The sequence below is a fragment of the Symphalangus syndactylus genome, chromosome 10 (assembly GCF_028878055.3).
Source record: "Symphalangus syndactylus isolate Jambi chromosome 10, NHGRI_mSymSyn1-v2.1_pri, whole genome shotgun sequence".
Classification (NCBI taxonomy): Eukaryota; Metazoa; Chordata; class Mammalia; order Primates; family Hylobatidae; genus Symphalangus; species Symphalangus syndactylus.
This window is the reverse complement of record NC_072432.2, coordinates 107,631,152-107,656,695: the sequence shown is the minus strand read 5'-3', so window position 1 is coordinate 107,656,695 and position 25,544 is coordinate 107,631,152. Positions and strand designations below refer to the sequence as shown.

Sequence of the window (25,544 nt, the reverse complement as noted above, 5' to 3'; positions counted from 1 at the left end):
TGATCTTTGGATAATTTTGTAAGGCTAGCTGGTCATTTGATACTGCTGTATGAAATACTCTCATTAGGGTTTAAAGGAACCAGAAAACTCCTTAGTCAGCTTTGGGATATCACCAATTTCTTCCAAAGCACATGGATTTCACTTTAGAGAAAGCAAGTCTGTGAACTTCTGCTATGTAGTTAGTTCTCTTACAGACTAGGCCTAAAGCCATGGTTGCAACTTTAGTGTCATCATTTTGTAACTGTCATAAATTTTAGTGCTTTCAGAGTTTGACTGTAAACTTGCCTGGGTCCTCAGCAGCTTCTTGTTTAGCACATTCAGTGACCTGACTGCTGTACAACTTTTATCTGGTACAACTTTTATCTTCATAGGTTGTGTCTTAGCTTGGGCTGCTTTAACAAAATACCATGCCATTTATTTTTCACAGTTACAGAGGCTGGAAGTTCAAGGTCAAGGTCTGGCAGTGTTTGGTTTCTGGTGAGGACTCTTGCTAGCTTGAGATGGCTATCTTCTTGCAGTGTCCTCACGTGGCGGAGACAGCAATTTCTGTCTCTTCCTTTTATACAGCCACTAATGGCATCATTAGGACTAGCCTCATGACCGCATCTAACCCTAATTACTTCCCAGGGCCCCATCTCCAAATACTGTAACATTGACTGTAGAGCTATAGCATTTGACTTTTTGGGATACACAGTTCAGACTGTAGCAGGTTGAGACTGCCATTTTGTATATACTTTTTAAAGACTAATATTGATAACTTAAGGAATTGTGTAGTTTTCCCCTTGCCTGTGTCAGGTTTTCAGAAGCCAGTGGTTGAGCCAAGATAGTTTTCCCTTGTATCCAATGGGGATCGGTCATAGTAGATCCACAGAGAGCAAAATCCAAAGATGCTCAAGTCCTTTACATACAATTGAGTAGTATTTATATATAACCTCTGCACATTTTTCTGTATACTTTAAATCATCTCTAGATTACTTATAACTCCTAATAAAATATAAATGCTATGTCAACAGTTGTTATACTGTATTTTTAAAAATGCGTATTTTTTTTACTGTTGTATTTTTTTTATTATACTTACTTTCTTTGAATATTTTCCGCCTGTGATTGGTTGAATCCACTGCTACAGAGGGAGGACTGTATGGTTGGTGGCAGTGGCCTTTCCAGCAGGAGCCTGAGAGGCACTGATGGAGCTAGGACAGTAAAACTTAGAGGAATTGAGCTTTGGGCATGTTCTTTGTTTTTTTTTCCCCCTGAGGGTTTTTATTTTAACTTTTAGTGTTGAGAAGAGGCACCACTGGCCAATTACTTGATGATAACCAATGGATTGGTCAGACAATGACTTTAGATGAAGCAATCTTATTGACTATGTATGCCTGGATAACAGTACATTTTATTTTTATTTTTTATTATTATACTTTAAGTTCTGGGGCACATGTGCACAACGTGCAGGTTTGTTACATATGTATACATGTGCCATGTTGGTGTGCTGCACCCGTTAACTTGTCATTTACATTAGGTATATCTCCTAATGCTATCCCACCCCCCTACCCCCACCCCACGACAGGCCCCATTGTGTGATGTTCCCAACCCTGTGTCCAGGTGTTCTTATTGTTCAATTCCCACCTGTGAGTGAGAACATGCAGTGTTTAGTTTTGTGTCCTTGTGATAGTTTGCTCAGAATGATGATTTCCAGCTTCCTCCATGTCCCTACAGAGGACATGAACTCATCGTTTTTTATGGCTGCATAGTATTCCCTGGTGTATATGTGCCACATTTTCTTAATCCAGTCTATCATTGAACAGTGTATTTTGCCTTTGTGAAAACACAGCATATTTTCGGTGTTGTTCCAGGTAAAGTCTGTATCAATATTTGAATAAAGAACTCTTTGTAAGAAAAAACAGCATGAGGGTCAGATGAAAAAAGGTTGTGGTTTTTTGTTTTTTTTTTTTGTCTTTTGAAAATATTTTACCTCTCTCAGCTATAACTTTCTAAGCCCAATAATACATCGCTTGAAATGATAGCAAGATTTTCTTTCACTTGAAGTTCTGAATAAGTCCATTGACACTTTGCTTTGTGGTTCGTGTGCTTGTAGTTGGCCCACATCATTTTTTTAAACCTATTTTTGATCTGATGATTTTCTAAATGTATCAGACTTCTTTCAGAGAATTACCACTTGGGCTAGCAGCCAAGATTAAGCTGTTTTTATGATACTGGATTATCAGACCATTTTAATCTGGGCAGAAAGGTTAGTTCTGTTAGGAGTTAGGATCTACTGGGGCCGAGCTCAGGAATTCAAACTTAAGAACACGCCAGTGGGCATTATATTGTGAGCCATATTTTAATCTCATGAATCCTTGTACTTTGCTATAGTATAGGAGTTTGGCTCAGTGAGTAGTTTTTGGTGTCTTCAGGGCTTGTTCCTTTCTGTTCTCTAGTTCTAAGGAGAAGTAAAAACCAAAGATAATGGGCATCATTGAGCCAGCACAGATATACTTTAGCTACCTGCCACCTGAAGGAGTCAGAAATAATCTCCTTGACTGGAACCCCACGTAGCCATTATGTTCCTATTTGTGAGGCTCACATTCTTGCCCAGTCTGTTGTTAAGACCCGCTAACAAGCAGCTTCCTCCACGTTGGGTAAATCCATTACTGGAGCAATCATTCTGTGTCAAGCATTCTGATTTCCTGAGTTAATAAAATACATATTCCATTTTACTCAGTGAAAAAATACTCTGGTAAAACCCAGGTTACAATTCTGATTTGGTTTGGTATGCTTTTTCAAAAAAGAATCTTTTCAAATATTTGATAAAATGTAAGTATATAGTGATATTTTAAATTTACTCATGTTGGTAATGAAGCTAATTTAGGCAATTGTAATCCATTTCTTAGGAAATCGGTCTATTATGAAACCATTTTCGCCATTTAGCACATATTTGAAAACCATTTTGGCACATTGTACCAGGCTTCAGGGCTTAGAAGTGAAAAAGACAGTTTGTGCCCTCTCCGTTGGCAGACACCAACTTGCAAACAACTGTGATTCAAAGAATGATATGTGTCTGCTCATGAAATGAATTGACCATGTGAGCCTAGGCAAGCTGCTTTATTTTTTCAGGCCTGTTTTGTCACTGTGACATAGAGTTGCCCTAGAGCAATGCATTCCAACTTGTAATGTGCATAGGAATCAGCTGGGCTCTGTTTTGGCAGGTGTAGCGTGGGGCCTGAGATTCTGCATACTTAACCAGCTCTTAGACCATGCCAAAAGCACCGGTCCATCCACCACATTAAAAAAAAATTATTAAAACAGCTTTATTGAGATATAATGTGCATATCATACAGTTCACACATTTAAGTTGTATCATTCAGTGGTTTTCAGTATATTCACAGTTGTACACCCATCGCTACAATCTAATTGTAGAGCATTTTCATCACTCTCAAAAGAAAACTCTTACCTTTTTAGCATTCATCCTGTATTTTCCCTGCCTCTAGCAGCCATTGATCTGCTTGCCACTGAAATACATGTGCCTATTCTGGACATTTCATATAAGTAGAATCATACAATATGTAGTCTTTTATGTCTGGCCTCTTTCATTTAACATAATGTTTTTAGGTACTTCATTCATGTATGTCGTTTTTTACTGCCAAATAATTTTCCATTGTAAGGATTTATATCACATAGTTGGTGAATTTAATCCATTTACACTTACAGTGATTACTGATAGGAAAGGACTTCTGTTGTTACTTGTTTTCTATTGTGTTATCTTTTTATGTTCCTCAGTTTCTCCATTGTGCCCTTCTTTGTGTTTGTTTGATTTTTTTTCCATGCCCCTCCAACTGATTTTTTTTGATGTACCTTTTTTATTCCCTCGAATTATTTTCTGTGCATACTGTTTACTTATTAGTGATTATATGTGGATTACAATGAACATCCTAGTCTTATAACAATCTAGTTTGAAGTGATACCAACTTTGCTTCAGTAGCATACAAAATCGTACAGCCCACATCTCCCTCATCTTTGTTATTTTTGCAAATGACATCTTTATGCATTCTGTGCCCATTAATAAAGATTTATAAGCATTTTATGCATTTATAAGTTTTAATTATATAGGAAGCAAACACAGGAGTCACGAACTCAACATACAATAATACTGACTTTTATTTTTACCTACATAGTTAGCTTCATTGGAATTCTTTATGTCTTCATATGGCTTTGAGTTACTTTCTACTTTCTTATTTCAGCCTGAAGGGCTGTCTCTTAGCATTTCTTATGAGTCAGGTCTGACTAGTGATGAACTCTTTTAGCTTTTGTTTATTTAGGAATATAAAATTTCTCCTTCATTTTTAAAAGATAATGTTGCCAGATAGAAAATTATTGGTTGACAGGTTTTTTTTTCTGAATATTATAAATATCTGCTGTTTTTGGCCTCTATGGTTTCTGATTAGGAATGAGCTATTAATCTTAATGAAAATTCTGTTATGTGATAAGTTGTTTCTGTGGCTGTTTTCAAGATTCTGTCTTTATCTTTCAATGGTTTGATTATAATGTGTTTAATTGTGGATATCTTTGAGTTTATTATATTTGGATTTCATTGAGCTCCTTGGTTGTGTAGATTTATGTCTTTCATCAAGTTGGGGAAGTTCTCAGCCATTTTATCTTCAGCTATTCTTTCTGTCACCTTCTCTTTTTTCCTTCTGAGATTGTACTGGCATACCTCATTTTATCATGCTTCAAAGATAATGCATTTTAAAAAATAATAGATTTGTGGCAGCCCTGTGTCAGGCAAGTCTGTTAGCACCATTTTTCCAACAGCATGGTGCTCACTTTGTGTCTCTGTGTCACATTTTGGTAATTCTCACAGTATTTCAGACTTTTTCAATATTATGTCTATTATGGTAATCAGTGATCTTTGCTGTTACTGTTAAAATTGTTTTGGGGCACCATTAACTATGTTCATGTAAGACCATAAATGTAATGAATAAATGTTGCATGTTTTCTACTGCTGCTCTGCCTGACTACTCTTTCCCTCTCCTTGGGCTTTCCTGTTCTCTGAGAAACAACAATATGGAAATTAAGCCAATTAATAACCCTACAGTGGCTTCTTAAGTGTTCAGATGAAAGGAAAAATCGCATGTCTTTCACTTTAAGTCAAAAGCTAGAAATGATTAAGCTTAGTGAGGAATGCATGTCAAAAGCTAAGATAGGCTGAAGGCTAGGCCTCTTGCCTCAAACAATTAGCCAAGTTGTGAATGCAAAGAAAAAGTTCTTGAAATTAAAAGTGCTATTCCAGTGAACACACAAATGATAAGAAGTAAAATATCCTTATTGTGGATATGAAGAAAGTTTGAAAGGTTTCGATAAAACATAGAAGCAGCCACAATATTTCCTTAAACCAAACCTAATCCAGAGCAGGACCCTAACTCTCTTCAGTTCTATGAAGGCCGAGAGAAGTGAGGAAGCTGCCAAAGAAAAGTTTGAAGCTTGCAGAGGTTGGTTCATGAGGTTTAAGAAAAGAAGCCATCTCTGTAAGTGCAAGATGAAGCAGCAGATGTTGATGGAGAAGCTGCAGCAAGTTATTCAGAAGATGTAGCTAAGATCATTGAGGAAGGTGGTTATACCGAACATTTTCAATGTAGATGAAACAGCTATATCTTCTGAATAACTTTTTCTGTATACTCGAATCAGAAAGTTAGCAATTTATGTAAGCATTTACCACGGGATAAAATTAATTTCGTGTATCGTTTTCAGTAATACATAACACTTGGTTGGTTTGGCTTTGAGTGTTAATAAGTTAAATACATGAAGATTTTAAATTACATTTTTCTTCATTTGCATAAACAGTGAGGTATGTTAATTTTTGAGAGAAGTAAGAAATTTTATCATGATCAGGCAGCTACAGGTGAGTATTTTGGAAGATTGTTTTCTGGGGAGAGAAATCCATTTCTAATTTGATTTTCAATGATTTGCTTTTAATTCTAGACTCGAGAGGTGATTGCCTTATCAGTATACTGTATGTCAAACCGTTCTTTAGCTTAAGAACTTATTTGTAGCTGCCAGTTGTTCCATGTTAACCTGAATTTTTAAAAGTACTTTCTGCCTTTCAAGAAACCTTTGTGACTGGCATTTGATTTCTTTCTTCCTAGTGTTTTATGGGAATAATAATCTTGTGAATTTTCCAATCATTTTTATTGTGTACATGTTAAATATTTAGACTGTGGATTAGATAGTCGTCTTGATTCTTATTTATATTCTGATTTTTGAACTGCTTTATAGCATATTCACACCTCCACCAGAGTGCTTGAAGAAGAATGAAAGTGAAAATCAGTTTTCTTGTTCATTAACAGGTCTTCTGAGGGTTTAATACTTAAACTTTTGGCTGGGTGTCATGGGGCTGGCTGATTCTTTGATTTCACTTTATCCTACTTTTCCCTCTCTCATGAATGCAATGAATAATGACTCTAATATCTTTCTTCTCAGACGAATTAAATTGTGACTTTATTAAACTGTAATAGGCTTGCTTAATTTATTAATTTCCACCTTTTCTTTCCCTCTACTCCCTCAAAACTACTTCCTAGGAAAACTCTTGCAATCACTATTAAGAGAAAATAACTTGTGACTTAGTATTCGTATTCAACAGATAGTTGAAATCTTTGCAGATTGGGACATTGTAAGATTTAGACAAATTTCATGATAATTTGAGTTTTAGTTACAAATTTATAATGATATAGGAAAAAATTAGGGTCCTGAGCTCCTTTTTCTTCCACATCAGCTTGTCTGTTCCACCAGACAAGGGCTCTCTTAAGTGAATGTTGTTCTGAGGCTGAAACCTAAGAGCTAGGTTGCTGACAGAGCCGTGAAATCATGCTTTTCCTCTTTTTAAAAACAACAGATTAAAAAAAAAATTCCTTCTCTATTGGTCACTTCATGTTAGTATTTATCCATGTTTAAGATTTACATTTAAAGCAAAAGTCTTCAAAGGGAAAACATGAGTTTTACTTCTCTTACGGAAGGAGTTCTGTAAATTTCTACAAGTATTTATTTTTAAATATTAGTGGGTCTCTTTTCTAATTAAGATCTTGGAAAGTTACGTGCAACTCTGATTGTTGTAACAAGCATTAAAGATGAGCTTGCTAAATAAAATGAACCTTATATAAATTTACTTGTAATTCAGATAATACATAATTTTTTACATATCTTTGCTTTATGTGTTATACCTATATTTTTCTGTAAGTGGTTACAAAATTGGGGAGGAGAAATAATTTGCAGATTGATCCTCTAAATAAGTGGAATCTGGAGTTAAAATCTTTCAACACTGGAATTTTATCTGCATAGCGTTCTACCTCTATAACGTTGGATGAGTTACTTAACCTTTCAGTGCCTGTAAAACAGATAATAATAGTAATTACTTGCCTCATGGGAGTTGTTAGTAGGATTAAATGTGATAATTTAGCATAGATATGTAGCATAGTGCCTAGCAGATGGTAAGCAATGAAATGTCAGCTGATTTTTAGTATTGGCATTATCTTTGAAGAAGGGCCCATTTTAAGATTTGTTTCTCTTACCTTGCTAATACATGTGTTAATATGAAAAGTTAAATAGTTCCAAGGTTAACGTGGAAAGAAAAGTCAAATAAATATGTTCCTTTAATAAAGAAAAATTCACTTGCCTTTGAGCGTGGCAGTTGTTTTTTAAATTTTCAGTTGCGTTAAGGTAATGAACTCGAATTTATTAACTGGTTTGTGTTTGTATACACAATTAATGTTAAATGCAAAATCCTTTAAAGTCTAAAGGACTATTGATCTGTGTTTTAAAGAATAATTTTTGTAAGCTTATTTTGATACTAAAATTCATTCTATTGTCATATTATCTAAACTTTTGGGAAATGCTAGCACAATTTTGTCTCTTTGGAGTTATATTTATTTTCGTGATGAATATTTTAAAACTTAACAATCTAATGTAAACTGTTATTTTTGCAGTTATATGTTTGCCTAACACACAAACACACCAAACATGTTCCTGTCCCCAAGGTCTTTGTACTTGTTATTGCCTTTACATGAAATCCACTCTCCCTAATTATGGCCCAGCCTTGGAGCTCTCCAGTCTGTCAGGGCTCTGCAGAGGATTACCTGGTTTTGGGGAATGTTTTCTTCTAAAATGTGACTCTATTTTTATTATGTTTGTTGTTTTCCCCCTACCTGGCATTATGTTATATACTCGTGCTTGTTTAAAATCACTTTCCCATTAATATCCAAGGGTAGAAACTTTGTTTCGTTCACTGCTGATTCTCCTACTGTGTGTGATAAAGCACAGGGCCTGGCACACTGTAAACAGTAATAAATATTTGTTAAGTGGATATAGGAATGTTGTTGATCAAATTAAAACAGTTTTGTTGAGGAGATGAAGATTCTGTGAACCAGTTTTTAATAATCATTTTACATGAGGTTGAGGTTTTTATGCTCAGAAATGAACCATTTGAAAAGATGTAATTTATAACTTTTCACCCCCCGCCAAAAAAAAAAAAAAATTTAAATTTAGAATACTTGGTACATAGTGTGAACTGAGAGTTAAGACAGGCCTTGAGAATACTGACTCAGCCTAAAATAGCAGTGATACTATGCAGTAATTTATCCTGTTTTCTTTTCAGGAGCTTGCTCAGTGCCTAACACTGATAGTCAATAAATGTTTGTTGGGTGAATGAATGAGCCTGTAAGATCAGTAAAGTCATGAACTAATTCCTAGTTTCTTACAGAGTATCCTAAGGACCCTTGAATAATTGCTTCTGGAATAAAATGGATAGAAATTTGCAACAGAATCACCTGGAGGGCTTGTAAATACAGTCTGTTAGGTTTACTTTTTCCACCCTGTGTTTGAGGTGGAGCAAGGGACTCTAACTTCTAACAAGTTCTGAGGTAGTGGATGTAATGCTGTCCTCCTTTCAGAAGCTTTGCTGTATATCTGTATTCCTGTTGAAGTGATTCACATTAATGTATTGAAAGTTTTGAGAGCACTGCAGTAGAGGAAGCTGTTTAACTCTTAACTATTTCTGACTTACTTGGCCCTAGTCCTCTTCCCCACTTGTTTGTTTGTATATATGTATGTATGTATGTGTGTATGTATCTATGCTCATAAAATAGTTTTTTTTTTTTCTTTTTTCTGTATGCTTGGGTGGTAAATACTGTGTCATGAGTGAAGCCTTCAAAATTGAGCCCTGTTGCAGAGTTGGAAGATATGATAGTTATGATCTGCATGAAAACATTTGTATACATTTTTGAGTCTTGCAAATTGTAATTTGGAATAAACGGCATGTATAGCAAGAATGATTTTATGAAAATTGATTCCAAAATAATGAAATGATTTCTAAGTAATATTTTTCCCCTTTATTCATGTATCACTTTCAGTCATCGCTGATGGTTTTAATCTGCCAAGCCATATTTCCAGAACTTTAGGGACATGGCAAAATTAGGAAATAATATTTTGTCATGAAAAGTTGAGTTTTCTCTAGATGAAGATTGAGTGTTAGCTAGTGTCAAATTTTTCCTAGTTGTATTTTCAATTTTAGGCTAATCTAGTCTCATGGTACAGCATTCTACTTGGCATGTCTTAGATTTTGTTGACTTAATTGTATTTTAAAATATGATTGTACTGATTCTGGTCTTTTGTCTTAGAGTGATGGTTTTGATACAAGATGTGGCTAATCAATGGAAAAGGGATATTTGAGGAAGAAGTGATGATGTTATGAACTCTAGAGATGTTAAATGTAGCACAAAATTTGAATCTGGGATTCTTTATGTTCCCTAAGGCTGTGGATCTTTCCATTGATGAGTCCAGCTTGACAGGTGAGACAACGCCTTGTTCTAAGGTGACAGCTCCTCAGCCAGCTGCAACTAATGGAGATCTTGCATCGAGAAGTAACATTGCCTTTATGGGAACACTGGTCAGATGTGGCAAAGCAAAGGTAAATTTTTTTTCCTGATTTGAAAAAAGCAGTTCCTTTGTTTGAAACTATTTTCTCAGTTATTTTTTGCTGATTTTATGTGGAATTTTTTCAAATACATGACAAAAGATAAAATTGAACTTAACCCGTTACATCTATTTGTGAAACTGGGGAGAATCTGTGTCCCTGAAGTATACTATTTCCATAGTTCCGCTGTTTCCCAGATAATGGATAATCCTCAATACCTGTTTCTTTTTAAAGAGAGAAACAGTGTTTTCATGGCTGTGTTTATTATTAAATAAATTTTAATTTAGTTGATATGATACTGGCTGTAATAATCTGACTATATATCGTTCACCTGTTGATCGATTTCAAATGCTTCGTTTCCTGAATTCTGATACTCCACCAGTGCAAAAGACACCATTCACTAGGGATAAAAAGAAACTATATTAAATGTCTCCTGTTGAGTATAATACATATTTGTATTTCAGAAATACTAATATAGGCAAAAAATAGGCCTCAGAATTGAGTCTGCTATATGTTTTTTTTGAGACGGAGTCTCGCTTTGTCATCCAGGCTGGAGTGCAGTGGCACGATCTTGGCTCACTGCAACCTTCACCTTCCAGGTTCAAGTGATTCTCCTGCCTCAGCCTCCCGTATAGCAGGGATTACAGGCATATCCCATCACGCCTGGCTAATTTTTTGTATTTTTAGTAGAGATGGCATTTCACCACGTGGGCCAGGCTGATCTCCAACTCCTGACCTCAAGTGATCCACCCGCCTCGGCCACCCAAAGTACTGGGATTATAGGCGTGAGCCACAGCACCCGGCCAGCAACACGTTTAATGTAATGTTTGTTTCCAGGGTTTAAATCATAAGGGGCAAATGCTAATGACAGTAACATAAAAAAGTAAATTTGCTGAGGAAATCTTAGGAGTGTGTATGTTAGACATCTTCACTGTAGGTAAGACTTTGAAAGTTGTTGGATGTGTATGTGTATGTGTTTTGGTTTACATTTCATCTGGATGTAAATGTATTTTCCTGTTTTTCCCCTTAGGGTGTTGTCATTGGAACAGGAGAAAATTCTGAATTTGGGGAGGTTTTTAAAATGATGCAAGCAGAAGAGGTGAGTACTTAATATGTTAATGATGTATTTGTTCCAAATCTGAAATTCTTCATTGTAAGTAGAGAATGTTGGATTATTTTATATACTGTTGAGAGCAGTATTTTATTCAGAATGGAAATCAATTGTTTCTGTTTAGAAACATAATTGGAAAACCTGTAATTGAAAAGTTCTAAATTGATGTTGTTAGTGTTCTAAAGGATTTTGAGCTTTACTCATTGTTTATAGCAGAAAAAGGCTTATAGCCACTTATTTGTAGATCTTATTATTTTCAGAAATTAGTGTTGTAATTTTAAGGATTAGTAATTAGTATATTTGTACCTTGGAATATGTCTTCTGTCAAATTTTTTCAACTTCACATAATTCCAAGTAAGGGTGGCAGGGAAAAGATTGCCAAGTAAAATAACCTACAAGATATTCTCGGCTAAAAGTATTAAGGATGAATTCATTTTAAATACTTTCTTATTATAAAAAGAAGTTGCATTCTGCAAATGTCATGTTCTCCCCAAATCCTCTGGATTTCTCAGGTAACCTGCCAAAACTCCAGTATGCGATGCAAAGTGGGAACTCATTCCAAGAGGCATGGCAGTGAAGGGATGAATAGAGAAGAGGGTTAGCAGATGAGGGGGGATTAAAAGACCTGGGTTACTAGCATGTTTGTGGATACAGAAAGGGGGAAATTGGAAAAGTAAGTGAGAGAGCAGCTGATGGTAATGAAGTCCTGCAGTGGTTGGTAGGAGGGAGAACAGATTTTTCCTCAAAAGGAAGCATAGAGAGAATGGACCTTTTCAAATAATAAACAGGTTTTTAAAAATAGAGAATTTCTGTTCCTCACTGTGTGACTTTGGGCACTGTGTAAAATCTAAGTCTCAGTTTTCTCAGTGAAGGTGATTATTTACCTTATGGGAGAGTTGTATGGTTAACTTAGGAATTGCTTTGTCAAGCACTTAGCAAGCCCCTGGCACTTGATAAAGCTTAGTAAATATAGCTAATTGTGGTGACACTCTTCTTCAATTTATCAAGGCACCAAAAACCCCTCTGCAGAAGAGCATGGACCTCTTAGGAAAACAGCTTTCCTTTTACTCCTTTGGTATAATAGGTAAGAGAAGAGTGAGTATGTATATATTTTTATTTGAGTTTTGTTTTTTGAATGTGAAGGGTGGTGTTATTCTAGTTTTATTTATTGCCTTTTCTTTTTTATTAAGTGTAATCATTTTTAAAATTATAAGACTACTAGCCATTGTTCATTTCAACAAAGAAAAAATAGAACTCTGATTCTTGTAATCAGAAAATATTTCTTTAAACAGTTTAGTATTTGTCTTTCTAGTCTTCAACAAGAATGTCATACTATAGTTTTATGGACTGCTTTTCTATTTTTATTTCATATATCCTGTCATAAAACTCTTGTCATTAAATTGATGCTCACATAAAACAAACGTAAAGGCTGTATAGTATTCTATTTTGTGGGAAAACATAAGAAGACCTCTTCTAGACATTTAGGATTTTTTGAGATTTTTTTTGTCGTATAAATACTTCTTCAGTGTAGTATCTTCTGGTAAATACCTCTCTTTTTTAAGGAAAAATTCTTAGAAATAAAATTATTTAGTCAAAGGGGATCCATGTAACTTAAATTTTTGGCCAGCTTTAAGTATTGTCATTAACTTCAACTGTAAATAAAAGAGTTCTCATTATTTGATTTCACAGTTCATTATTAGAGAAACCGAATGCTTTGTCATGTGTGGGTTTATCATTTTTATTTCATTTTATGACCTGCCAACGATTTCTTTTGTCCCTTTTCTTGTGTCTTGAGTCTTAGATTGATAAAAGCGTTTTATATGACTAGATTATCAATCTTTTTGTTGTATAAGTATTTTTTTTCCCCATTTAAGTTGCCTTTGAGGCATGTGGAATAAACTTGGTAAGAGGACAATATATGTAATTATTTATGCCTAGTGTTCCATTATTGGAATGCTAAGCATGTGGGAGTTATTTATATCCTACTGCTCAAGGTCATTGCCCAGGTCTGGTTGCAAAAATTCAAAAAATTGCAACCTCAGACACAAATGGGTTAAAACATCCCCTTTTCCTTGAGATTCTGTTATCACCCTCCTATTGATAATCTCTGCGATTAAGTTGGTTTTGTTCTGTTCCGGAAGATTTTCCCAACTTCATGTTTATAAGAACATTTATTAAAACATTATTGTATAGTTTTTTATTTTTGACATTTTACTATTTTATTTAAAATTTATTTTAGTACGTGGCTTAAGGCAGAGTTTTAACTTTTTTGTTCAAGTTAATTATCCCATTAATTCTGTAATCCAGTCTTCATTCATTGGATTGAAGTCACGTTTTTATCACACGTTAAGCACTTGCATTAATTTTGGAGTCTTTCCTCCTTTAATTTTCTTACCATGTTAATTATTCCAGCTAGCTTAGTATTTCAGTCAGTAATACAATTTTTTTTTTTTTTTTGAGACAGAGACTCACTCTTGTTGTTCAGGCTGAAGTGCAATGGCGCAATCCTGGCTGACTGCAACCTCCGCCTCCTGGGGTTCGAGCGATTTCCCTGCCTCAGCCTCCCGAGTGGCTGGGATTACAGGTGTGCGCCACCACACCTGGCTAATTTTTTTTATTGTATTTTTAATAGAGACGGGATTTTACCATGTTGGCCAGGCTGGTCTGAAACTCCTGAACTCATGTGATTGCCCGCCTCAGCCTCCCAAAGTGCTGGGATTACAGGAGTAATGCAATTTTAAAGCAATATTTCTGTTAATACAATATTAGTTGAAACAACTTCTTAAATAGTAATTCTGTTTATCCATCTATCTTCATTGTAAACATAAAGTAGAAGGTAGGAAGTTACCTTAGTTGTTTTTGTTTCACTGGTGTGTATGCCCTCCTAACTCCTTCCATTTGATTATTGGTCTTCATTTTCTAGAAATTTTATAGTGAATTTGATAAATTGAAGGGCATTCTAGCCAATTAAATCTTTTTAGTTTCTATTAGCACTGTACCATAAACCATTTCAAATTTAGTAATAAATATGTTTCAACTTTACGATTCTCTGGTTTTATCTTAGTATATTACATTGGACATAATTTTTCTTGCCAAGGTCAAGAGCTAGATCAGGGGTCAGCAATTTTTTTTTTTTTTTGTAAAGAACTAGATAGTAAATATTTTAGTCCATGTGGTCTCTGTTGGGAATACTTTACTTTACCATTAGCATGAAAGCAATCATAGAAAATATGTAAATAAATGAGTGTGGCTATGTTCCAACAAATTTTATTTACATAAGCAGACAGGAGACCCACAGATTATAGTTTGCTGACCCCTGGTATAATCCTTTGGACATAATTTCTTTCATCATGATAGTATTTGGGATGGGATCTTAGAAGGTTGCTATTTGGATAATTATTCTTTAGTTATACGAAGATGAAAAAAACTTGTCTTAAATGTTCGTATTGATTTGCAATCTTGAGATAGCTTATATTATCAAACCTCTCATGAATCTGTTTGCTTTTTCCTCACAAACCTGCTTGTGTGCCCCTTTCCCCCATTCTTTTCAAAGATAAAAGGTTAAAGCAAGGAGTATTGGTTTAACTGATGTTTACATTTTTGAAATGCCATGAAAGTAGTAAATTTTAGATGTTAAGGCAGTTCTAGGTGCTTAACGTAAGGCACATCACTTTTTGAGCCAAGTCCTGAGTGTCCCTTTGTATGTAGTATGGATTTGCTGAGAAGTGTCTGGATATTGTGTTATGGAAAATAAAGTTTTAGGGTTTAATTTTGCATATTTGATATTAAATAGAAGACCTATATGTTTGCTGCCACCTTCTTTTTTTCATTGTATGAACATACTGGTAATTTTTTAAAAAATAATAAAATATTACTGCTTTAAGGGATGGGTAGGAGCAGTGTCAACCAAAAGTAAAACTATGTGTGTGTGTGCATGTGTGGTGTGTGTGTGCACACATGTACATATGTGAGTATGCACAGCATTCACATTAAGCAGTGTTAACTTTAACCTCCCCTGTTTAATGGATTTTTATAAAATCTTGTAATTGTGATCTGATATGCTTTCCCTTTTTTGTCAAGGGATGTTTTAGATTCCTTCAGTTTGTTCTGTTCCTTCTAGGTGATTGTATGTAAAAGGGAAAAATAACTATTTAATTATCTTTCAGGAATCATCATGTTGGTTGGCTGGTTACTGGGAAAAGACATCCTGGAAATGTTTACTATTAGTGTAAGGTAAGTCTCAATACTTTATAATTGGACTCTTTTGCCTCTTTTATTTCTCTAATGGACACAGCTTACATTTTATTATGGAGATCAGTATTACATGCAGCCCATAAGAGTATAATATCGCTACATAAATAGTTCAGAAGTCATATATTAAAATTATCCTTAGAAAAATGAAAATGTATGTATATGGTAATGAAGAAAACCCATACTAGATGTCTGGAATTACTCATGCATTATTGTCTTTTTATATATAAATAGACAATTAAGGATTGCCAAATTGAAAACTAGCAGCATGAAAGAGAAAGTTCACAATATAGAAACTGAATAATCAATTTCAGAGGAAAACGAAACATTGAAGAAATGAAGACAAACTTAAAAACCAAGTGTTTGTATTTTCAGAGACTTGTGAAGAAACTGCATCCATGAGATAAATTGTTGTAGAAAAGGATCAGAGAACAAAAAGAGTTTTTAGAAAGTAAGATTATGATTGCTGAAATTGAAAATTCAATTGTAGGGGTATAATATAAATTCAAAGAGGTCTCCCCCCAAAAAGAGTAAAAAGTCTTAGAAAGAATGAGATAAAATGATAAAGAGGAATAATTTCAGGAAATACCACTTGTAACTAATTGGAGTTTCAAAAATTACATATGACACAGAAGTATTTTCTCAAGCTAAGGCAAAAAGTAAGTCTTTATAGATTGAAAGGATTCACTAAATGCCAAGCAGAATGGAAAAAACTTCAACCTTGATACATAATTGTGAAACTAAAGAAAAAAAGTCAGGTCATCTACAAAGGAAGGGTGACTACGCTGGCATCAGACTTCTCATTAGCAACTGCAGTTTCTACCATAGGGTCTTTTTGGGTTCTTCTAAACATTCCAACTCACAAGACTTTCACAGACCACATCTGATACCTGTGCCCTGAACACAGCAGGGTAACTTCAGTCAGCCTTCTCCTGAGAGTCCACAGCAGTCCATGTAGCAATTCACTCAAGTACAAGGAGATAAGGTCAACCTTATGAGTGTGGGATCTACCTTGGGTTAAAATATCTCGTGTTCTATGAGAGACATATTTTGAAATATGCGTTTCCAGATGCCTGCAAGGGACATGTCTAGTTACAAGAGTTACTACACTCGAGAAACTCAAAGCTGTGACTTCCTATAAGATAATTATAACTCTCCTAGTCCAGAGAGATTTTATTAGTCAGGGGATCCCTTAATCATAGCAGTGTTATCTAGCAGCATACTTGACATTATTCTTACCAGGTCACTAGGTGAATAGAACTAGAGTTAATCAAATCCAGAAGGGGAAGATTATTTTATTAACATCAGATTGCATTAGAATACAGTGGAGCAATGGTAACAGATTAGGGGGCAATTGATCATAAATCTGGAAATTAGGCCTAGCCAAAGGATTGGTCCAATTAGTTACAAATAGGTAGGCAAGTACTCAGAACGTTCATTTCCTACCCGTCCTTGTATGAATTCCAGCAAAACAAGGGTGAAAGAAAGGAAGATGATAATAGACATAAGAAAGGGCAAGAACTTACTTAGGCATCTAAGAAAAAGAAATCTTGGTAGACGTCTGTTGTAGGCATAGGAAATATTTCAAATATTAGAACAGAAGTCAGTGTCTTTCAAAAAGAAAAGTCAAATAGATAACAAGGAATCAGGATGAATAAGAAGTAAAAAGATATTTGTGATATAGTGAAAGAATGTGTTTTTTTTTCTCAAGGGAGGGGGTGAAAATGCAATTTGAAACTCTTGGTTTAAATTTGTATTTAAAAATGCCATGGATTAAATATAAAATACATTTAAAATGGGGAATAAGTTTGAGATATTAAACATTGACATATTATCCATTGGATCATTTTTAGTTTTTGAGGATTTGGGGTTTTTTTTGAGTTCTGTTTGTACAAATTGACATATCGTAACTTCTGTTCTTTCTTCAAGGTCTTCCAAAGGACAAGAAACTTAAAACTTTTCAAATAGAATAAAACTCATTCTATTTTGCAATTCTGTTTTGCAGTATGGATCCATTGGAATCTTTTATAAATATAAGCTACATTATGGGACCTTTAATGATCCTATTTTTCCTCTTTCTTGAAGTATTTTACAATTTTTTCACCCTAGGAATTATTTTAACAATTATTCGCAAGAGTCCTGAAGATGACTAAAACAATAAGAAAGCAGAAAAATGATGGAATCATTGAGACGGTTGATGTAATAATAAAGTAAATCATCACTATTCTCTTATTCTTTAGTTTTCTTATTATGTTGCCTAAAGTATTGCATCATTTACTAAGGTGTAAAAGAAGTCTAAAGGCACAATCTTTAGGTTTGTTTGTTACAGCTTTCATTGAACAAAAATGAGAATTCAAAATTTTTCACTTTCTACTATAATGGCAAAGAGAATAATAGAGAAGACTTTTCACAATTATTAGACAAATCAGAAGATCAGTGCAAAGAGCCAAATAGAAGCACTGTAGGCTGTAATGATGTGGGTGAAATTAATAATATAAGTGAAATCTCAAGACTGAGTCTTTGGATGATGATACTCTAGATCTTCTCAAACACCTTAGTTTTGATGAGTGAGCAGTCTGTTTTTAAGGACAAAAAAGAAACAGGTATTCTCTTCCAGTTAATCATTCTGCAGCACGGACTCTGTCATGCAGTCTTGCTGGAGATGTCCAGCAAGAATCTGGACCATCTCTTTTTGCTAAATGAATATATGATCCTATTTCATTCATCTTTTATGATGCTTGTTTATCAGCATTGACTTCATACTGCTTTTAAGTGGAGAAATGCTTAAGGCTGGTATGAATATAAAAGTGATTAAAAGGAAATAGATTATGCAGAAGTAGAAAAATTCATTGGATTCATCATTGTAATTGGTGTTTATAAATCTAAAATTGAAAATGTTTTGCAGTCATGGACCAAAGAAGATAACTGTTCTCTTTTCAACACAATTGGGAGCCATCAGTGGTTTTAGAAGTGTTGCAATTTGACAGAACAAATGCAAGAAGAAGAACTAGATTAATAAGCTAGAGGCTGTTAGAAATATTTTTTGAAATCTGAAATCAATATTTATAAGATAAATATGTTCCAAGTTCACCAAAAACAGTAGATGAGCAGTTAGTTGCATCCAAAAGATGTTACCCATTTCAGGTATAGATGCCTTCAAGTCCAGGAATAGTTTTGGGTTATCATTAAAATGAAAATTTAGAGTGAAGTTTTTTACAATTTATTTATTCCTCTGCAAAGTTTTGCTAAGATGACTTAAATATAAAAGATTGAAAAGATTCATTGTATCTAGATTGTAAGTGATGATGCCTATTTTTCCTTAATGGAAGCATTTAAAAAAAGAAAGAAAAGAAAAAAGAAAAAAAAGGATTCCATTTGAACTAGGAACATTCTCTCTGAGTAGCCCAAAGGAGAAAAGGAAGTATTAATGATAATACATATTTCTTGACTCTTCAGTGTGTATTGTTTAGCCAATAATATTGTTGCTTATGTGCTTTCAACTTTAAAATCAACCAGTAAATAAAGCATGAAGAAGTCAATTACGTTTATAGAAAAGGATGCTAATATACTAGATTACGCAAAGAAAAAGTTGGTAATGGAAATTAGGAAATAGAAGCAGCAGAGGGAACAGTGGTAGAATGAAGGGTTAAATTGCTTATGTCCTTATTTCTAGCAGAGTCAAGAGATAGTATTTGGAATGGCACAGAGAAAGACTTGTTATTTTTTAATTACAAAAGGCAAGAGTGAAATAATTTTTTAAACTGTGATAAAATACACATATCATAAAATTTACAGTTTTAAAGAGTTAATTTGGTGGAGTTAAGTATGGTCACAATGTTTTACAACTGTTAACCGCTATCTAGATTCAGAACCTTTTCATCATGCCAGAAGAAAACTCTGTACACGTTAAGCAGTCACTCCCCAGTTTTCCTCTTCCCCTAGTCGCTGGCAACCACTCACTAATCTGCTATCTCTATGGATTTGCCTATTCTAGATATTTCATATAAATAAAATGATATAATATGGGACCTTTTGTGTCTGTCTTTTTTCACTTAGCGTAATGTTTTCAAGGTTTATTCATGTTGTAGCATGTGTTAGCACTTCATTCCTTTTTGTGTGTGTCTAAAGTAATACTCCATTGCATGGATGTCACAATTTTACATTTATCAGTTGATGAATATTTGGCCTGTTTCCATCTTTTGGCTATTGTGAATAGTGTTGCCGTGAACATTCATGTACCAGTTTTTGTTTGAACATTTGTAGTTATCTGTATTTTATAGATGAGGACAGTAAACTACAGAGCTAGATTAGTAAGCAGCCCAGGATCACACAAGTAAGAGATGGTGAAGCCAGGGATACAAATCCAGGCAATTTGATGTCAGAACCTACATTTTTTAACCACTGTGCTTAACCTGGCAGCTACTAGGTATCCAGTAAATGTTAACTTTCTCTTCCTCTTGAGAAGTTTATTTTTTAGGTATTAACTATATTAATTTTGCATTTTATTAAGCTTTAAGTAACATCCAATTTAAATTTTGCTTTGAGTGCTGTTTAACCTACATTTTAATACTTTGTATATATTGGTTATAGTTTGGCTGTAGCAGCAATTCCTGAAGGTCTCCCCATTGTGGTCACAGTGACGCTAGCTCTTGGTGTTATGAGAATGGTGAAGAAAAGGGCCATTGTGAAAAAACTGCCTATTGTTGAAACTCTGGGTAAGTCTGTGTTAAGAGCATTCTTACACAATGATGTGTAAGTTTATGTCAATAGTGAATCATCTCAGAGTTTTACAGTTTTTATCTTAGAGATTTGCATAATGATGTTTGGCTTATGGCAAAATTGGATATGGTTTTAACAACCAAAAAAGGCAATTAAAAATTCGTATCCCTTAGGTGAGGGGACTTGAAGAGAAATCTTTCTACATCATTGTTCTAATGCTCAAATCATGTTAAGTAAATCCATACGACAACTGAAATCTTGGAGTAAAATTAATAGAATTTTTTTCTTGTGACATGTCAAAGAAGATAATGTATTATTGCAGATCCCAAATGTCATACTTGAGTTGAATATGCCTGTAAGAACAGTAAATTTACAGCAGTTATGTTGCTGTAACAAAACTTTATGTGCAATATGCTTTGAAACTCCAAAAATGTACTGAATTTAATTTCTAGTTTGTATTTTAATATCTTCTCCATATATGAGAAGCTGAAATACCTTGAAAAATCCTGATTGAAGAAATTATATGGGTTTATATTTAGGAACTCTCCAAACTTTCTAGAAAAGATGTTATATAAGATCATTACATAAAGCTAATGTGAAGTAGCTTTGTAGAAACTAACTGTATATAAATAAGAACATGTCATCATCTAATTTTTATTTTTAATTTCAGAAACTGCACCTTATGCTGAAACAAGCATAATAAGAGAAGTTAATCTAAAATTACCAATGAGTTTGATCTCTATAAAATTCAGAGAAGTAGGACAAGATTCTAGTCTTTGATTTGTTTTTTAAGTGAACCTATATTTCTCCTTGATTCTTTTGGTGACTTGTAATGATTTAATTCTTTAGGCTGCTGTAATGTGATTTGTTCAGATAAAACTGGAACACTGACGAAGAATGAAATGACTGTTACTCACATATTTACTTCAGATGGTCTGCATGCTGAGGTACTCTATAGGTTTTTAAAAACAAACAAAAACAGTATCCCTGTAAGAAACGTGGTGTTTAACATTCCTAACAGTTCCAGTGTCTTACCTTCAAAAGGGCTGTAAACTAGTAGTGGAGTTATTTTCTCTCTCTGTGATTTTACCAAGTCTTTGTCTCATTCCGCTTGTACACTTGTTCAATCCAAAAACTTTGATTCCTCCTTGACATCTCTTTCAGTCACCCCTTCATCTATCCATAATCAAATCCTGCCAATTTTGACTTCCTAAAGAATTTTCCCAGCCATCTACTTTATAGCCAGCTTCTTTAAGTTACCGCCATTTCTCACCTGCCATTCTGATAAAGCTTTTTGACTGGTCTTTATCCATTCTTGATGCCCTCACTCCATAAGCAGCTTGAGGGATCTTTTTAGAACCAAATTTTAAGCATGTCACTCCATAAATTAAGGTACTCCAATGGTTTTCCATTATGATCAGGATCCTGAACTGTGGCCTCTCAAAGCCATACATGTTCTGTCCCTTATTTTCCCCTCTATCCTTATATGCTACCCTTTGCTTTCTGTGCGCCAAGTATACTGGCTTTATAGTTCTTTCGATGTGACACAATTATTCCTGCTTTAAGAACCTGGCTGCCTTTGTCACTGTTTAGGATAGTCTAATGCCTCTTCATCCTTTGCACCTTAATTCCAACCCACTTCTTCAGAACACCCAGAAGTGGCCCTATGTTATATGTTGTCTTAGCATTTCATACCTCTTAGTCCTTATCTTAGGTAAAATTTTCTGTCCCTTTTCCCCATTATAAGAGAGCAGGAACTATATTGCCTAGCACACAGCCTGCTTCATAGTAATAAATATTTGATGAATGAATGAATGAATCACTTTAACAATTATATATTGATACATTGTCTCTTAAGTGCACATTACTGTGCAGTAGTTCTTCCTGAAGGTGCTTATGGACAAGTCTAATCCTACTCAGTCTGTGCAGGATTTTTGACTGGAATGCTCTTAACACTACTTATGTTGGGTACAGTAATTTAAAATGTATTTATAGCTAATTCATTGAGAAAAATAAGCAGTAGGCAAATTGACAGAAGTTGTACTTGGGTTTATTTACGTCCATTTTACATAGGTTTTGAAAAGAGACTCTTGATATTTACGGTGTTAGATCTGGTCAAAGATCCCCCATGCTGTGTTGGTGAATGTGCCCTTTCTGGATGATTCAGAAGGGTCATTGGGATTACATGTGCTTATATGATCCAGGTATGGAAGGTAGAATACTAGTTTTTCTTTTGTTTTAAGGTCATGCTATATGTAATGCATTAACCATTTGTTAATTGTTTTCTCTCTCAATTAATGTCATTAAACATTTTTTATTTATTTTTATTTTTAATGAGATGGATCTTGCTTTGTTGCCCAGGTTGGTCTCGAACTCTTGGGCTAAAGTGATTCTCCTGTCCCGGCCTCCCAAGTGTTAGGATTACAGATGTGAGCCACCACACCTGGCCACTAAATTGTATGATTTTTATTGTGAAATTTCCTTTCGTTTGGCTTGGTTTGTTCTAGACATATGATATAAATACCTGGTTTGTCTCTACCTCTGATTTTTAAAATTGGTATGTAATATGCTGTGTTAAAGTGATTTGTAAGTGCTAGCATGTATCTCAATTTCTCTAGGCCTGCATGTTTGCAAAAAGAATACTGCTTTTGTCTAAGTCACAGCTTTGTGTTATATGTTACATATGGTAATGGATTTGAGTTCTTTGCAAACTATAGTATGCTATATAAGTGTAATGTCATATAAGTTCAAGCTTATTTATGTATATTTTCATAGCTTATTATTTTAACAGTATATTGTAATTAGAAAACAATGTCTTTTTAGATTAATAATTGTGATGAGAATTAGAATCTATATTTCTTTACTAAATGTCCTTTTTAAAGACAAATTTTAATGCTTTTCTAGATAAACACTTTAACAGTGTCATTATAAATAAAATGAACAGAACTCATTATAGTTTTTGGGTTTTATAGGTCTTTTCACCACCACATGTTTGTAGTGTTTGTATTATTGATCCCACTTTGTGATCTTTAGGTTACTGGAGTTGGCTATAATCAATTTGGGGAAGTGATTGTTGATGGTGATGTTGTTCATGGATTCTATAACCCAGCTGTTAGCAGAATTGTTGAGGTAAATACTTTTTTTTCCAAGACGGTGACTTTCTTCATAATGACTTAAGACACAGTGATAGGTTCATAGTTTATGTGTATTTTTCTTAGGCGGGCTGTGTGTGCAATGATGCTGTAATTAGAAACAATACTCTAATGGGGAAGCCAACAGAAGGGGCCTTAATTGCTCTTGCAATGAAGGTATGTACCTAAGTTTCTCTTCTTTGACATGTGAGACACTGCCCTCACAACAGAACGCAGTGTCATCAACTTCAGTATTACTGGTTTTTAGATATTGAGTGAAAAAAACTCATACTATTTCATTGTTTTTACTATCTTTTGGGTATCAGTTTTATTCCTATAAATGTAAAGTATAGAGTTTTTTCAGTATAACTTTATTGTTCACATGCAAGTTACAAACTAATGAGCAGTCGTTGATTTCTTGTGAAGAAATGTTCCTGTCTTCCACAATATTGAGATCTACATGTGAAATACTTTATGAATGTGTGTAATTGCTGATAAATACTAACTTCTGAATGAATAAAAGGCAACATTCTTCAGTATTTTTATGTAAAGATAATAACACAGTCATGAGAAAATAGCTTTCTTTTCCCAGTCTTTCCTTTCTCTCCTTGGTTAATTTCTCAAAATAACTGCAAAGTTATAATTTGTTTTGGGGAGAAGAAGTCTCAGTTAACTTTTCATCTGTCCCAATCTGTCTCCTTATCCCCTAAGTCCTATATTTGATTCAGTGAGAAACCTAGTAAGTCCAGCCTGTCACTCATAACAAAAATAACTATTCCCACCTTTAAGAGTATTCAGAGAAAATTTTGATACTTGTATAAAGCAAGAGGCTTCTAAATGAGGTTGCTTGAAATGAGAGACAGTATAGAATTACAGGTTATTATAACATATTTAATGAAATAAAATTGATAGTTTTAGAATATATAGTTTCCTTGCCAGAAAAGCACATTTCTGTATCATTTGGTCTCCTTACAACTAAAATAGCATAGTACTCAAAATATGAATCAGTTATCAAGTATTTCCTGTTTTATGCTTATAAAGATATTAGTTTCTTTGAGGGATAAAGAGTATGAAACTATCTTTTTATGGGCAGAGACCTCACATTTTAGGTAGGGAATGTATATTGACATTCTTGAGACAAAAGGCAGTCCAAGACAGCGGACACTGAAATCTTAAACACTGAGTCACATAAGAACAATACAAATTCAGAGCTGGGATATGAGGGCTTTGAAGGATAGGAAGGGTTTAGATGAGATAAGCTAGGGAATAAACTAAAGTAGAAGTAGAGAGGAATAAAAGAGCATAGAGTTGGTTGTGGCTAATGAGTTGGCCAAACTGGATGAAATGAAACGTATTTGTGTGACCAGAAGGATTTTTATAGACGCTGTATGTGGTGGGTTTCTGGAGACCCTTTAAGGCCAAGAAGAAGAGCCTGAACATGTTTCAGTAGAAAGTAGAAAGCAATACATGGTAGAATTTTGAGTAGTTTAAACATTTTTTGATATTTTTTGATATTTTTTGATATTTTTGATATTTAGATATTTGATATTGATGCAAAGGCTATTGGGAGGGAAAACAACAACATGACTGGTAGTTTTCAGGATATAAAGTGGTGGGGGGTAAGGGACTAGGATGATAACAAGTGAGCCATTTGAGTCCCTAAGAAGTGAGAGATTTAATCTAAAACTTCTATTGATCATAAAAATACATGCTCAGAATTGGTTGGGTACTTTTATTTATTTATATCCTGCTTCCTTTCAGAATTTGAGCTGGTAGAGGGATTAATACAGTGGGTGTGGGAGGTTTAGTCAGCGTACAATCCAGAAAACCTGCCTTAGACTATATCTACATACCTGGGCTTTCATGTTGAAAATGTATGCTGATGTGTAGGGAAGTACAGTATATATAGATGGAGCATTTACTATTTCACTATTAACTGAAAAATAATCCAGCCAACCTAGTTACAAGTTGTGACCCTTGTTGTTTGTTAAAGGAAAAAATAATCACATATAGGTGAGAATTAACTTTCTCTTTGTGCCTTGTAGATGGGTCTTGATGGACTTCAACAAGACTACATCAGAAAAGCTGAATACCCTTTTAGCTCTGAGCAAAAGTGGATGGCTGTTAAGTGTGTACACCGAACACAGCAGGTATCCATCTGTTTAAAGAATACTTATTTCCTGTTTAGCTTAGATGACTATGTTCTCATTTACTGTCCACCTTTGGGTTTAGTCATTGTACATAATAAAGACTTGTTGCTTTAAAGTATGTGTAATTAATAGTACACTCATCTCTTAATTGTTTGTGTTCTCTTTGATAGTCTTTCCTTATAGAATCCATGCATAGATATATTCATGGAGTTGTTGCTGTGTGAGCA

The 25,544-nt window shown here is 34.3% G+C and overlaps 1 protein-coding gene across 8 annotated transcripts in view; it reads left to right on the top strand.

The window, feature by feature from the left end:
- The window catches only part of ATP2C1 (ATPase secretory pathway Ca2+ transporting 1), a 158,257-nt gene that overhangs the window by 85,855 nt on the left and 46,858 nt on the right, over positions 1-25,544 (top strand). For all 8 annotated transcript variants that reach the window (XM_055295433.2, XM_055295432.2, XM_055295436.2 and 5 more), the window contains 9 exons: positions 9,794-9,949; positions 10,986-11,054; positions 12,075-12,150; positions 15,233-15,299; positions 19,908-20,032; positions 20,886-20,983; positions 23,070-23,165; positions 23,255-23,344; positions 25,213-25,317. In XM_055295433.2, the coding sequence (XP_055151408.1) occupies positions 9,794-9,949; positions 10,986-11,054; positions 12,075-12,150; positions 15,233-15,299; positions 19,908-20,032; positions 20,886-20,983; positions 23,070-23,165; positions 23,255-23,344; positions 25,213-25,317 (882 nt within the window). The remainder of the gene's footprint in view (positions 1-9,793; positions 9,950-10,985; positions 11,055-12,074; positions 12,151-15,232; positions 15,300-19,907; positions 20,033-20,885; positions 20,984-23,069; positions 23,166-23,254; positions 23,345-25,212; positions 25,318-25,544) is intronic.